The sequence below is a fragment of the Portunus trituberculatus genome, chromosome 3 (genome assembly GCF_017591435.1).
Source record: "Portunus trituberculatus isolate SZX2019 chromosome 3, ASM1759143v1, whole genome shotgun sequence".
In the NCBI taxonomy this organism is placed as follows: Eukaryota; Metazoa; Arthropoda; class Malacostraca; order Decapoda; family Portunidae; genus Portunus; species Portunus trituberculatus.
The window spans coordinates 7,257,755-7,274,951 of NC_059257.1; the positions used below are offsets into that span (position 1 = coordinate 7,257,755).

The 17,197-nt window shown below is 39.1% G+C and overlaps 1 protein-coding gene across 4 annotated transcripts in view; it reads left to right on the plus strand.

Moving 5' to 3' along the window:
- Positions 1-16,656, plus strand: part of LOC123508602 — a 19,693-nt gene extending 3,037 nt beyond the window's left edge. Inside the window, exons 2-4 of one of the 4 annotated variants that reach the window (XM_045262395.1) lie at positions 2,662-2,723; positions 15,345-15,584; positions 16,204-16,656. In XM_045262395.1, coding sequence (XP_045118330.1) covers positions 2,662-2,723; positions 15,345-15,584; positions 16,204-16,425 — 524 coding nt within the window. In that variant the 3' untranslated portion in view covers positions 16,426-16,656. Of the gene's footprint in view, positions 1-2,661; positions 2,724-2,979; positions 3,157-12,002; positions 12,096-15,344; positions 15,585-16,107 lie in introns of those variants that run through there. The other 3 variants (XM_045262423.1, XM_045262414.1, XM_045262406.1) reach the window with 3 other exon arrangements.
- The last annotated feature ends 541 nt before the right edge of the window (positions 16,657-17,197 follow it).

A 17,197-nucleotide genomic window follows, 5' to 3' on the forward strand; every position in this document is an offset into this window, starting at 1 on the left:
TCTCTCTCTTTCTCTCATCCTAATTTAACATTCCTCTTAGCTCTTCACAACAGACAGATGAGTAAGTCGGAGTAATGAGTGGAGAGATTTGGTAAAGCTTCCAGATGGTAAGTGTGTGTGTGTGTGTGTGTGTGTGTTTGTTACCTGGGCAACGCTCCCCAGGTGAACCAAGCTACAGTGGTCTCCTCACTACCCACTCCACTAGTTTAGCTCTCCCGTCTCGTCTCTACCTCACTCATAATTCACTGGGGTCTACGTGTCTCCCTGGCTGGCTGGCTGACGTGTTGCGTTCTTGCCTTGCCTCTCCTCCCTCACTGCAAGTGCCAAGTGAAGGTAATTTAATATCCCAAACTGTCTTAATCCCTTCTATATCATGACGCGTTTCCATATCCATTGTGTCTAACTATTTAACGACTTTATGCAGCTTCAGAAACTCATGTGGGGGGATTGAAATAGTGAAAACTGTGGCCATTAAAATTCTGAACGCCTTAGACCTTTCCTAATCTCTCTCTCTCTCTCTCTCTCTCTCTCTCTCTCTCTCTCTCTCTCTCTCTCTCTCTCTCTCTCTCTCTCTCACTTTTTGTTGTACTGTCCTTTTTTTTTAAAGCAAGTCTGTCCTTTTTTTCATGTGTAGTGTCTGGCAACCCTGCCGTAGTCAGCCCGGCGGCCGGACAGTTTACCATGAGCCGCGCTGCCCTTGGCAGGACAAGGCCCTGGCCGTGAGGGACAGTGAGTGGTGGAGATGAAGATACCGATAATAGTGATATCTATAGTAGCGAAGAGTATATTGTGTGTGTAGCCTCTCAGTAATCAGAGGTTAATATTAGGTGGAATAGAGACTGAGACTAAAGAATAAAGAATAAATAGGAGAGTGTGTCAGCTGATAGGTACTGAGCGGAGCGGCGCGAGAGATAGATAGATAGAGAGGGTGGGACGGGGGTGGAGGCGGAAATATGAGGGACATGGGGGAGGGGACGGAGTGGGGGACAGACGGGAAGGTGTAGTGTGGGTCGCAGACCAGCTGATACGTGAGAGGCACCTGTAACTAATGACAACTAGGTATCACTTAAAAAAGGATGGCAGATGTCACTTTTGTTTGAAATACTGGAAGGAAAACTGCTTCGTGAAATAGGAAGCCGATATACATACATACATGCATACATACATACATGCATGCCGTACATACATACATAAATATATACACATATGAGTATATTTTTAACATTGTTGCCAAACGCTTCCGCTCAGTGTGGTCGGAACCCATAGTGAACCAGGAATGCCATGTGTGTCCTTTTAAGGACAGCCTGTCCTTTTTTGAGCCTGTTTGTCCTTAAGTTTTCTTGTAAAAAAGGACAGTCAAAATCTGTCCTTTATTGTCCTTTTTCCAGCAATTTTTTTTTTCATTGTTAACCACGGATCCGGTCAAACCTTCAAACACGCAGTCAATAAATTTGTTTCTGCAACTTCCTATCTTTTTATTGTTTTATCATATTTGTTCTTGTATTATATAAAAATAAATTTAGCATATTATAATCTTATGATTTTTGTGTGGGATGGCAGACTGGTAATTATAATAAGTAACCGGCAGCCTAAATGTTGCTAAATTACATATAACCCTGCAGGTTCTCTCTCTCTCTCTCTCTCTCTCTCTGCTGTTATACACTTATAAACACACACACACACACACACACACACACACACACACACCCGGTAGCTCAGTGGTTAGAGCGCTGGTTTCACAAGCCAGAGGACCGGGGTTCGATTCCCCGGCCGGGTGGAGATATTTGGGTGTGTCTCCTTTCACGTGTAGCCCCTGTTCACCTAGCAGTGAGTAGGTACGGGATGTAAATCGAGGAGTTGTGACCTTGTTGTTCCGGTGTGTGGTGTGTGCCTGGTCTCAGACCTATCCCAAGATCGGAAATAATGAGCTCTGAGCTCGTTCCGTAGGGTAACGTCTGGCTGTCTCGTCATAGACTGCAGCAGATCAAACAGTGAATTACACACACACACCTACAGGCCTATCCGAAGATCGGAAATAATGAGCTCTGAGCTTGTTCCGTAGGGTAACGTCTGGCTGTCTCGTCAGAGACTGCAGCAGATCAAACATACACACACACACACACACACACACACACATATATATATATATATATATATATATATATATATATATATATATATATATATATATGAAAGAATGCACATGTTTACAGGCAGACAAACAGATACACAGACAAACAGGCATATAACAGATAGACAGGATCATCATTTCCTCCTCTTTTATCATCCTCATTTCTCTTCTCTTCCTATTCCTCCTTTTTTTTTCTTTTTCTCTTCTTCCCTATTTCTTTTCTCTTCCTCTTATCCTTCTCTCTTAATTCTTTTTCTCTTTCCTATCCTTTTTCACTTTCTCCTGTCCTTTTCTCCTTTTCCCTATCTCTTTTATCTTCCTCCTGTCCTTTTCTTTTAATTCCTTTTCTCCTTTTCCCTATTTTTTTTTCTTTTTGTCTCCCTCTTCCTCCTCCTCCTCCTCCACCACCACCACCACCACTACACACAACCAACACGGAAGTCACAATCAAAGCACATTACATCAACAACTCTCCTTTGAGATTATAACACACCTCAAAAGTAACCCATAATAACGAGTGACTCTTTAAGGTACCACCGTCATTGCCTGCTGTCGGAACCCAGGCGGTGCAGAGGAGCTTAAAAGTGTTCAGGTAATGTGGTCTTTTGTGTCATAATATTTTGATACCTCTAGTCGTCTTGAAATTTTACTATCTGTACATAAAACATTACTTTCTTTAGATTTTATCTAATCATTTATCATTCCTCTTAATGCCTGTAGTTGTCTTCAAATCTTAGTATCTGTACATAAAACATTACTTCTGTGGGTATGTAATGTAATATATTATATCATATGTATTCCCTGTACCTCTGATTATCATACGCCTGGCAACCCTACGTAAGCCTCAGTCTTGCTGGCGTCTCCAAGGCAGGCAGGCAGGCAGGCGTATGGGGGTCCTTCCAAGGCTTTCTCTGTGTTCCTCTGCTTGAATACACATACTCCAGTTAGTACGTGTTTCTATGAAGAACCTTCACCTTCGTGGCTGTACTGACTGTCCCGACAGCTACCCAACACCACATGGCGCAGTGAGTAGTAGGATCACGGGTCTTCCCGACGCCATCGCCGCCACGCCAGCAGGGACTCCACTGCCTCTTCACGCCCTTCCCTGGGTTTTACGGAGCTTCAGTGACTCTTGTGTGTGACAGTGTGTGCGGTGTCGTGCTTTTGCGTGCAGTGTTTTGCGTTGTAGTCTTCCCTCGCCGTTGACAAGGGACGCTACACCCTTGGCGGAGACAGACCTCGCAGCATCACATCCCCCTCGTCCAGCGCGCAGCGAGTAACTGCCTTCCTTGGGGAGGCTGGAACTCCTTTGCCCATGGAAGGGCCCTCCATTCTTCCTGTAAGACATCAAGCTGATCCTCAGCCACCAGAGAAGGAAATTTTACAGCAAGTTTAATTATGGATTTCACATGTCTTAGAGAACTTGTTGCTTCCTGTGGATCCATACAGTGCAACAGAGCAATGACACTGTCTTCTTCTAGAGGGAACCTTTTACGTATCTGGCAGGAAAGTTCCGAGAGAAACTTTAAGCAGTCTGATCTAAACCTACTTTCATTTTTCCCCAGACTCTCCGTCATCAACATTGCTTCACATCTACCACCTAGATGAATATCTTTCAGATCTTTGTAAATCTTTGAATCAGATGGATCAATTGCTGACAGGTTCTCTATCCAAGACTTCATCCTTAATGAACATGGCCAAGATGTTTCGATACACACCACAGATGCTCTTGTATAGTTTGTGCATTCTGAAAGCCTCTGTTTGAAATTCAGTGTTCATTTCATCAACTTTCTTCAAGATATTATTTAGGAACAGAAGCATGTGCTTCGTTCCTTCACTTGTCATGACCTTGTAAATCCCACTTGGTCCATCTACTTTGTCTGTGATAGCCTCACTCTGAAAATACAATTTGAGGGCATCCCATTGCTCCAGAAGCCGTTCAATAACTTTCCCACGAGACAGCCAACGAGTTTGTGACAATTTCAAAATTTGGTGATCAGCAGCCTTTACTGCATTCTGAATTAAGTTAAAATCATTCTGACGTTTGCTGCTTCGTGAGAAGTAAGAAGTAACATTTTTCATGAAGGATTCCAGAAATGATGGGAGACATTTGCTAGCATAGTTAGAACAAAGAGCAAATGAGTGGCAGACGCATCCTAGCACGAACACTGAAGGGAGATCTTTCTTTAGTAGTGCCTGAAAGCCACTATTATGTCCCATCATGGTGGCACAGTTGTCACTGCCAAACCCTATGATATTTGTCAAAGGTATGCCTCGTTCCTCCAGGAGTGTTCTTACAGCTTTGTAAAGGCCCTCACCACTACCATCATCTACCTCTACCGTATCTAACAATGCATCCACTACTTCCTCAGTTTTTACATCAAAGTATCTTACTACAACTGCTAAAACTTGAGAAACTGAAACATCAGTGCACTCGTCAATTAAAATGGAAAACTTTTGCTTTCTACATATTTGTGCAACCTCATTACGCTCCTCATGAGCAATGCCTTCCTGTATTATATAGCTAGCTTTAGTGCGTTTCATTGTCATGTGTTGCGCAACTTCACACTCTGGAAACATGACTTTCAAAGTTTCAGTAAGGTGGTCAGCTTGTTTATATGGCATCTGGTGCTCAGCCATGAAACCTGCTAGTAAAACTTCTGCCTTAGCAATTTTATCATTCAGAGTCACTGTCTCCTGTTTTGGTTTAAAGAAACTCTGGATTTGAGTGATGGATCTTTTAGCAAGAGAATTTTTCTGGTGTTTTTTTGAGTCTTTATGAGCTAGAAGAGCTGTCTTATTTGAATTCTTAAATTTTGTATCACAAACTTTACAAACAGCACTGTTCTTGTCAGTCGGATGCATCTGTAACCAATCTTTCAAATCTGGATGCGTCAACCACTCTTGGTTAAAACCTTGAAAGTACCATTTACGCTTCTTCTTTTTGGGGGTGTTATCTAGCTCTTCTTCCTCGTCAGAAATAACTGCAACGGAATCTGAAATATATTACCATATGCGGTAAAAAAATACCAGTGTTTTGTCTCTTATCACACACACACACACACACACACACACACACACACACACACACACGAATGACACAGAAACAAAATGTTGTAAACTGGAAAATACTAGAGGACATAAAGACATTGTCAGAAACAATAAATAACATATAAAGCATTCAGAGAGCGCAGACCACCCGTCAAGCAGTCGTGAGACTCGTGTCTCCCCGCAGTTGGCATATTTCTTAAAATTATTAATACCTAATGAAAAAAAATCTCGCCAACTTCGTTTCCAACCATCCTAAAAATTTCAGTAAAATCCTTTTTGCGTTGTAGTCTTCCCTCGCCGTTGACAAGGGACGCTACACCCTTGGCGGGAGACAGACCTCGCAGCATCACATCCCCCTCGTCCAGCGCGCAGCGAGTAACTGCCTTCCTTGGGGGGGAGGCTGGACTCTGGAGCGACACGCAGTACCAACGATCGAGTTGCCAGATACTGCCACACACACGCACACACGCGCACTCTCTTGCATTAACTTGATATTATAAAACCCAGCTGTTCACGGGTTTCTCTACTGATTGTGGGGACGCTTCCTGTCTGTTCACGGGTTCTCCTCGTTCATCATGTCGCTCCCGCGTCCTTCGCCCGAGTGCAGCGACACGGAACACCACCAGGAAACTCTTCACTTTTCACAAGACGAAGCCAGCCCCCGGGGGAGTCCGGGTGGCTCACCCTTGGGCCCGCCGCTACTCACCCCCCCCACCTGCCCCACTCCTCGCCGCCCTCAACCCCACCAGTCAGTCTCCTCCCGCGCATCAAGACGGTAGGTACCATTCTTCACCTCATCAAATACTTGGAGGAATCACGTCTGTCAGCTCATTTGCGTAGAAGACAGGAAGATACTGATACATTTATTGGGCCTTTATGGGTACATTAAAATCAGTATGATACAGAATGTGAAGAATTCCCTCGGTCTGTTGAGCATAAGCTCTTTTACAGACCTATTTCAAATTTAGGTTAGGCCGACGCGGTTAGTTGTAGAGGCCTAATTACTATACATATATTTACAAACAAGTAAATTAAAGATTTCATAACTAAATTCCACTTCTACAACCAAATATACATCTACATAACACATATGTAATAAATGCAGTAATAAATACAGTAGTGGATGATAATGACAAATAGAATAATAGTAATACAAACAATAGATAATGATAAATGATAAATAATAGTAAAGAAAAATAAATATAATAACATAGCAATGATATTAAAATAATAATAATATAATAATATAACAATTATAATAATAATAGTAAACGTACAATAATAAAACAATTGACATTAAAACATTATTAATAATGATACATTAATAAATAAAATAATAATGAAAATTATACAAATAATAACAATCACATTACAATAATAATAAAAATATAATACTATAATGATAATAGTACTATAATAATAATAATAAAAATAATAATAATAATAATTATTATTATTATTATTATAATAATAGTAAAATAATAAATGATAATAGTAAATGTACTATAATAATAAAACAATTTACAATAAAACAATAATAAATAATACAGTAATAAATAATAAAATACTAATAATAATGAGAAATTATACAAAATTAACAATCACATATTACAATAATAATAACAATATAAATACTATGATAATAATACTATAATAATGATAATAAAATAATAATAATAATAATAATGATAATAATAATAATTATAATAATGATGATAATGATAATAATAATAATAATTATAATGATAATGATAATAATAATAATTATAATAATAATGATAATTGTTATGATAATAATAATAATACAGAGCAATAAATAAAAGTCCCTAATATTTACTAAGGAAGAATTGTTTTATCTTGTTCTTAAAAATTTGAGGTGATTTGATATTTCTAAGTTGTTCTGGTAGCTGGTTCCACTCTTTGACACCTCTGGTTGTGACATATTTCTGTGCGTGGGATGTTCGACACAGCAGGAGCTTTAAATCATATGGTCTGCGGGTATTAGGGTTGTTAGACATGAAGTGGAATGTGTCGTCTGACTGTCGTGAATATAGTGACTTGTGAACAAAGATGTTAGTCTGGAGAGATATTATGTCGCTTAGTTTTAGTAATCTAAGGTCATTAAATAATGGGCCAGTATGGGCTGAACGATGACTAAATGACATGACTCGCAGTACCTTCTTTTGTGCGACGAAAATATTGTCTATGATGGTACTGCCTGCTCCCCCCCAAATGGCACAACAATACAAAAAATTTGTGTACGCTAATGATATATATATATATATATATATATATATATATATATATATATATATATATATATATATATATATATATCTTAAACAATGAAGAGAAAGATTATTTCTTATCTTGTATATAATTCCAGTTAGTTTATTAGTTTTAACAATAAGCTCACTAATTTGTGATCTCCATTTTAGCTTTTGATCTATCATTATGCCCAGAAATCTACATTCTGACACTTGGTTTAATAACTTGTTGTTAATATAAACATTAATATTGACTGTATTCGTCATGAGTGGGGAGGATAACATGCAATGAGTTTTAGAAATATTTAAGGTAAGTTTATTGCTGTGAATCCAGTTTGCAACTTTCACTAGTTCAGCATTAATTAAGAGTATTGGTGATGATGTTTAAATTCTCCCCTTGAATGTAAATAGTGGTGTCGTCGGCAAAAAGAATGAAATTAAGTTTGTCAGAGATCCGTGTTATGTCATTTACGTACAATAAAAAGAGAATTGGGCCTAAAATTGATCCTTGAGGAACACCACAGCTAATGGGAACACATGATGATTTTCCGTTATTGTACACTGTGTATTGTTTTCTGGAAGATAGATAACTTTGAAACCAAGCATGTGGTAACCCCTCGCAACATTTTTTTATGACCTTGATATTGATGTCATCAAATCCCGGAGCGGTTGATTTTAAACTTATTACAATATCTTTTATTTCTTGTTGTGTTGTAGGGTATAAAAAGAAAGAAGACTGAACAGGTCGTGGCAAAAATGAAGAAAACGAGACTGTCGATTGCTGTACTTTATTAGCTAGAGTAGTTGCTATGTTGCCAAAGTATTCGTTAAATGATGTTGCCTGAGAGACGTTTCCATGAAGGTTTGAAGTTTGTTAGTTTGTCGTGTGGTTTTCGCCGGTATTCAGAAACATCTTTTCCTCTCACTATGAGTTTTGGGTATGATTAGATGATTTTATTTGTATTAGGAAGAGTCTATGGAGGTCAGAAGATTACTGTCCAGTCTCCACTATTTCAATCCCCACGTGAGTTTATGAAGCTGTATAAAAGCACCAAATAGTAAACAGAATGAATACGAAAATTTATCATGATACTGAAGGGATTAAGTCTCTCTCTCTCTCTCTCTCTCTCTCTCTCTCTCTCTCTCTCTCTCTCTCTCTCTCTCTCTCTCTAAGAAATACTTACTTATATTGTAAATAACTGCCTTAGCTTGGCTTTGAAGGTGGCCATAGGGCGAGCTTGAAGCGGAGCGGGAACGTGTCTGGACGCCAAGAAATCAGAATTCCTCCACTGAGTGGTGGTGTGGAACAAAAGTTGTAATAATTCCGGAAATAAGTTCGGAAATGCACCAATGTATGTAGAAACAAAGAGAGAAAGAAAGACAGCGGCAGAGGTTACGTAGGTTGAGCGAGGCTGCGGGGTTAGTGAAAGAAGTAGACGGTGATAATGGTGACACGCCCTATCGGCCGTTTCTCACAATTTTCTCGATACGGCAACTACAATATTTTTTTTCTTTCTTCTGTTTAGCAAAGAAAAGTACAAGTAGCTGTTATTTTTTAAAATTTTGTTCGTAATCCTTTCACTGGGCCGCGGCCACCACGCTGACGCCTGTCGCCAGAAAAGTTACAACTTGTAAGTTGAAAGAAGCCAGTGTCACTCAGTGGTGTGTGTGTGTGTGTGTGTGTGTGTGTGTGTGTGTGTGATGGCAGTAGGATCACTGTCATTACAGTAGAGTCCGTCTGCTCTAAAATGACACCTGTCTCCGGCTGAGAAATTTTTGTCATTTTAGTTTTGACTGTTGCCGCCAATTTTTCTGGTAGCAGTGCAGCACCGGCCACCGAGACCAAAACTATAATGAGGTTTAGCAGAGGAAAATAATATATATGACACTAACGTGATTTTTTTTTTTTTTACTGTGTTTTTTGAAAGCTAAAGAACCAAAGGATTTTAACCCAGGCTAGCTCCCCAGAACACGACCTGCCTACTACTACTCCACTCAGCCCGATTTTTTTTTTTTTTCCATCACCCTGCCGTGGGTGATTCTTATTTGATCTATTTTTTTTATTTTGTTAATTTAATTTAAGATGATTTTTTATTGTAATTTATTTATTTATTTTGTTTACTTATTTTACTTATTTTTAAATATTAACATTATGTACATCACACTTACTTTCATACAAATATTAACATTATGTACATCACACTTACTTTCATACAAATATTAACATTATGTAAATCACACTTACTTTCATACAAATATTAACATTATGTACATCACACTTACTTTCATACAAATATTAACATTATGTAAATCACACTTACTTTCATACACGCTTCATTCATACAGGGATCCTATACCTATCTCAAACTATTGTCCTTTTGTCAGGGCATGGGGAAGGGAGGGATAACTCACAATCACACAGCATCACTACGTATTGCATATACACATGAAGGGAAAACATTCACATTACATCACGCAAGACTGATATATATATATATATATATATATATATATATATATATATATATATATATATATATATATATATATATATATATATATATATATATATATATATATATATATATATATATATATATATATATATATATATATATATATATATATATATTATATTTACAGAGTGCAAAATAGATAGCATAATATATACACATAAATCACAACTCTGATTAAATTGGTCTCAGTCAGGTAAATCATCAGTCTATCGACCACGAGAGGCCGTGACTCTGGCAATACGCCGCCAAGGGCCGCCTCTCCTCACGATAACGCACACAGTGAAGCAGGATGTGTTCGACAGAGAGGGTGACATTACAGGTGGAACACTGTGGTGGGAAGGTGTTGACTATGTAGGGGAGCATGTGGGTGGGGAGGGTGCATCCCATCCTGAGGCGTGCGAGGACCACCTCCTCTCGCCATGTGGGGCGACTGGAGGAGGCCCACTCGCCCAGGATGGGTTTGATGGTGTGGAAGTGGAGGTTGTTCCAGTGACTCTGCCACAGGAGTTTCGCTGATGATTTAATTAAGGGGCCCTATCACGGATTTCATGGTAAAATCGAAAAAAATCACCATTTGAGGTTTCTGTCTCTAAAATAAATACCATCATATGGCAATATCGTGTTCAAGTTTGAAAATGTTTGGAGCACTAGAAATGCTTTAAACGGGGCTTTAATAATTGGTTTAAATGTCCCACGCGCAGCACATGGATTTGTTTACATCGCAGAAATGTCCTATAAACTCTTCCCTGTAGGATATATATGATTTTTATGATTTTTATTTTTGAAATTATCGTACCCTGGAAGGGTGCAGGCTCCTCTCTAAGCAGCCAGCCAGTTACCAGTAGCTCGCGGGCTGTCGAGGAGAGCAGATGTATGTCAAATTGATGTATGATCCGCCCCTTCATACTCCACTTTACATAACTTTTCGTTGCTGCTGGACACAGTTATCACTATGGGGAGACACAGCAAGCTTCGTAAGTCACAGAAACTCAAAATAGAGGCTGCTAGGAGGTCACTAGAAGCAAAAAGAAGGACGCACAGACAGGCTGACACCGTCCAACCCGTCCCGCCTGCAACGAGTGACGTAAGGAATGAGGATGCAGTTCCTCCCGCCCGCACCTCAAGCGCAGAGAAGCGAAAAAGACTTTCTTACAAGGAAAAAGAAGAGGAATTGAGTGAGGAGGAGAATCTCATCTGCAAGAAGAGTGACATTAGGGAAATAGCAAAACATGTTACGTGTAACAAGTGTAAGGAACATGATGTCACTTCTGAATTTGTCCATCATCAGTGTGATGTGATCATAAAATTAGTGTGCTCAAATTGCAAACATATTGTGTATAACAGTGGTGACTCAGGTAAAATGAAATGTGGAGATACTGGTCTGTTCATGTTGACAGCAATGATTATCTATTTGGTCAAGTTGCTGGGGCATGGTTATGCTGCGGTGGAGAGGCTCTGCAGTATCTTGAGTATGCGTCACTTTTCCTTTGTTACGTATGGGAAATACACTAAATTCATCAACGAACATGCTGTAGAAAATGTAAATGATATTTTGAAAAGAAGTAGGAAGCAGTGTTTCAGTATTATGCTGAAAATCTGAACAGACATCCAGATGAAAATGGTATCCTCGACATAGATGCCACATACGATGGCTCCTGGCACAAGAGAGGCTATAAGTCAAATTATGGAATTGCAGCAGTGGTTGATGCTCACACAAACCTTATTCTAGATTATGAAGCTATGTGTAAAGTGTGCTCTGTTTGTGACGCAAAAAAGAAAAACTAGCAAAGAGGGAGATTTCAGCTGAACAGTACGAACAATGGAAAATGAATCATGTAGCCTCTTGTTCTAAAAATTACGAAGGCACCTCAGGAGGAATGGAGCCTGAAGGGGCCAAAAGGATTTGGAACAGATCCATAGATTATAATCTGAGATATGTTAATTTCATATCCGATGGTGATACCTCTACTTTTTTGGAGCTTACACAAATGAACAATGGTGAAGGACCATATGGGATGGCTCATCAAGTGACGAAAGAAGAGTGTGTCAATCATGTTCAGAAAAGACTTGAAAGAGGAGCGCACTGAGCATGGGAATCTTCGCTCAACTTTAGAGGCGATTTTCTCGAATGTAAGTTATTGACCTTTATGTGTTTTTTTCTCCTTTGTTTCTCAACCAATCTTCTTCATCTTTTCTGTGTATGTAGAACTTGAAATTCTCTAAAAGATTGTCAGTCTAAATATTTATTACAGGTTATATATTTTTTGGTACCACTTGAAATGTCTACCATTTTACGCACAATACGGAATCACTTGTTTAAAAAAAAAAATACTGCAAAATTTGAGTACATTAATTAAGAAAAACAGACTTACAGAAACTTTGCAAAAATAATCAACTTTCAGCATGTAAATTTACAAAAGTCTATATTTTACCAATCACGAGAAATATCAAATTTTATGAACTTTTCTTAAATTAGTCATATCTCCCAAATTAACGGATATTTCCTTTTCTTTTTTCAGGGGCTGTTGCATCACACTTACATGTAGTATTAGGCCAATTTGTGATATTCAAAATAAATTAGTTTAATTAATATGATTTTTTTTCCATAATCCCGTCAAATCCGTGAGAGACATGACTGCAGATCCCGATGGAGGTTCCACGCTCCCTCGAGCTCTGCAGCAGACCGAGCTAGCATGTCAGCCTGTTCATTCCCGCGTATACTGGAATGTCCGACTCGTACCCTACATGAACCCTCTTTTCTTTTTTTTATACCTTGTGGGCTTTTCACGGGAATTTCTGGGCTAAAGGGGATACTTTTTTGTGGTACCTCCTATCTCAAGGCCCACCCGCTAGGACTTTGGCAACTTATATAGTAGAACTGAAGGTGAAAATGACTGATGCTGTGCTCCTTCTGGTACCATCAACCATCTTAGTGATCTTTCTAGCTTCAATGACATCCTGATCAGTCATGCAATCGACAATCTCGGTCTGTTCCATATCCACAAAATCGCGGTGGGAAGCGACTCCCCGACACGAATTCATGGAGACTGGAATCGAAGCCTCGATCTCGATGTCATGAATGAACCGGAGTTTCAAAAGTGATTTGACTTGATTTACGTTAAGGGTTTGAACTACTAAGTCACCACTAGCAAGTTTCTTCACATTAATGACATTGTATGCAATATTGCAGTCAATAACTTTCTTTATAAGAGAATTGACAATATTATTAACGCGTCATGCCTGTATGTAGCCTATGTGCTTCATAATAATAATAATAATAATATCAATAATAGTAATGATAATATTGTTAACAATGATAATGATAACAATAATAATAAATATGATAATAATAATGATGATAATAATGATGGTATTGATAACAATTATAACAATGATAATAATAATAATAACAATAATAATAATAATAAAAATAAAAATAATAATAATAATCATAATAACAACAACAATAATAGTAATAATGGTAATGATAATATATATATATATATATATATATATATATATATATATATATATATATATATATATATATATATATATATATATATATAATCTATTTCTATTATTATCATTACCATTATTACTATTATTGTTATTATTATGTGTGTGTGTGTGTGTGTGTGTGTGTGTGTGTGTGAAGGTAGATAGGTAGATAGATAATTAGTTAGACAGACAGATAGATGAATGGCTAGACATAAATTTATGTAAATTAGTGTGACGTGAGTGAGGAGGGTTGGGACCTACGTGGCGTGGGTAACCACCGGCTTAGACTAAGGTAACAATGCTTACATAGAACGATGCTCACCGAGAGTGGCTAGTTAGTTATTAAGTGTCTTTACTGCAAACAAGGGAGGGAGGAGGAGGGGGGGGCAGTAGGAGGAGGAGGTGAAGCGGATAGCAGTGAGGGACATCAGGACGATTTCTTGTGTTGGCATCGTGGAGGTGAGTCGTGTGTGCGCCGAGAAGTGTGTCTGTCCTCTGCCTCGTTGTAAGGTGTTGGTTTGGTGGTGTTCCTGTTGTATGTCGGGAAGGTATGTTGTACACTGTACAGTGGTGGTGTTGGCGTGTGACCGTGTGTAGTGAAGGACCTTTGCCCGTTTCTCATGAACGAGATGTATTTCAGATGATAGGAAGTGTTGCTTGGCACTTCGTGGAACGGTTTGTTTATAGAGTATTTCTTGTTTATAGTGTATTTCTGAATATCAATTTGGTTATTTGGTAACACTTAATATGCATTGTAAGTTGCCATTCCGTAATAAAATAACGCGTAGTGTTCTATTAATGGGAACTTGTAACCTGTTTGTTGAACGCAGCACATGCTCATAACTCGTGGCTTTGGTGTGCATTGATAGCAAGGCTGAAGGGTGCTTTTAGTGGCTCTTGGGTCTCCCTTAGTGTATCTCGGCTTCCCCTCACTGAGCGGTGGCGCAGATGTAGGCTAAGCGGTCACGAACTTCGGCATGATGAGCTACGTGTAGGATTGTTAGGGTAGTGGGATAAGGAGTTGTGTGAGAGTTGTTGGGTAACGTGACGTTTCGACCCCAGTTTCGTATGTGTTGTGAACCAGTGTGCCATTTTATATGTAAAGCATCAAACAAGTGATCGTGCTTTAACGTCACGGCACCCCAGTTTCTTTAATAGTTTATGAATGAGTAAGGCTTTTGTTGTGTAAAAGCTTCGAAATGGCTGTGTAGTAACCATTTATATTGGCAGTGTCCCCGATAAAGTCTCGTGCGATCGCCTCGATTCCCTGCTTACACTTCGCAGCTCCTCTACCCTGGTGATTTGACGTCGCATATGTGAAGCCACGCTATTGGTCAGAGTGGCTTCATGAGAGAGAGAGAGAGAGAGAGAGAGAGAGAGAGAGAGAGAGATGAAAATGGAAATACATATAGAGAATATGGTTTCTCAACCTTTTTACCCTTGCGTAACCCTTGAAATACATGCCATGTCTCGAGGAAGCCATGCGCAAAAACAAAATTATGAACCATATTTCTCTTGTATGGTGGAGGAGCTTCTGCGAAGTGGGAGCCGGGAATCGAATCCGTGGGACTGTTTCTTGGGACAGTGCCACAATATTCTGTGGATGTTCAATTACCCATAGTTTTCATTATCTGAGTAATACATGTGTCTCGAGGAAGCCATAATAATAATTTTCGGGTGTTGTGGTGCACTAGCTAGGTGCAGCACCATACGCTAGTTAGTTCCATCAGTAATATACGCAGTTGCATTGAATTTGAGGCAAGTCACTCTGATCATACTGTGCAATTTGTCCCTATATCAGAGGTCTTGGATTAGTCATTAAAGAGGAATTAATGACAGCAGATGTTTCTTGATTGATTGGTGACTTTCTTGTTGCAGGAGTGTACAACAAGGGGCGGTGTATACGACGAGGGACAAGGTCGGGTCATGCCGGCCATCCCTAAACATGGAGCAAGCAAGTCTCGGGCGTCAGTCAGGAGGTGGAGCACGACCCGCCACAAATCTGGCACAGGCGTCCCTACAACTGCGCAACTGCGCATTACCAACTTCGTGGAGGCGCATGTGTTTCACTCTCTTCAGAAGATGACGCAGACCGAGGAGGCGTGTGGTTCGGCACAGGTATGGGCCGGGCCGTTTCACCGCCTCCATGAGGCGTACAGGCTATCAGGAACTGTTCTGTCCAGGGTCTCTTTTTTAACCCTGGTTCTGTCTTGGTGTTAAAAGGTAATATAACGGTGTTACAAGCAAAACTCGAACGTTCGTTATCAGAAGAGAATGAGGAATATATATATTTTTTAAGGAATTACTTTTTTTTTAAGGAATTAGTTGTTTTAAGGAATTAGTTTTTTAAGGAATTAGTTTTTTAAGGAATTAGTTTTTTAAGGAATTAGTTGTTTTAAGGAATTAGTTTTTTTAAGGAATTACTTTTTTTAAGGAATTAGTTTTTTTAAGGAATTAGTTTTTTTTAAGGAATTAGTTTTTTAAGGAATTACTTTTTTTTAAGGAATTAGTTTTTTTAAGGAATTAGTTTTTTAAGGAATTACTTTTTTTTAAGGAATACTTTTTTTTTAAGGAATACTTTAATAAAGAGGATTGGAGATAACTTGCGGTGAGTAAAATGGAATCCACTAAACATTTACAGGGCGGTCACACCACACCACACCACACCACACCTGTCCTACATTTGAGGACAAGGTTGTTCATGATTAAAGTGTAAAGGTAAAATTATTTTTTACAGGTCCTGCCACTACTGGAGGGAGAACCAAACCAGCGTGTCCTAACACCCTCAACCTGCGGCAGGAAACTGGCTCTTCTTGCACTGGAAGACACAAACTGTCTGCGCCTTTCATGGAGGAATTGGACCCTGCCTCTCACCAGCTCTGACCTGGCAACACTCGGCGTCATCCAGGGAGGGAGGAGGACAGGACAGGACAGCCTTGCTTCATCTAACCTAACCTAACCAATACATGTTGCTGCCTCATCCAGGGTGGGAGGGAGGGAGGACAGGACAGACTGCCTTGCTTCATCTAACCTAACCAATACATGTTGCCAATCACTCTTGTAATGTTATTTATTATTCCTTCCATCTAATGTGAATGTGCCCACATGTGTAATGTTGTTATTCCTTATGTTCTGTGATGGACCCACATGACTGTTGTGTTAGTACTAATAATAAATCATAATAAGAAAATTGATATTGCTTTAATTCCATTATTTTTTTTTTTTTTATAGGAACCGTTTATGAAATAAACATAACCAGACTTGCTCTGGAGCTTAACCTTACCTCACTCACCTCAGTTAAAATCTAAACTCAAGCCTCCCCTTGTTAAGCCCCACAATATAATAATACTACATACAGCTTGTCACAAAGTGAGTAATCCTTTCTATCAAGTTAACCAACCATTCAACATATCAAAGAACCCTGAGATACTCACTCAATTGGGCCAATTCTCAGTGAAATGCCTAAAAAAGCTCAAAAGCAGTAGGAAATAGTTAAAAGAATACTGAAAACCAGTTAAAAGAATATAACTGAAAAACCAGTCCTTACAAAACTGCTCCTGAAAAGCAGCAAAGTGGGAAAATTCCCTGCAAAACTGCCCCAAAATGCTGAAAAATTGCTAAAAGCAGCAAAAATGGCAATTCCTGCAAAACTGCCCCAAAATGCTGAAAAATTGCTAAAAAGCAGCAAAAAATGGCAAAAAATCCCTGCAAAACAGCCTCAAAAACTGTGC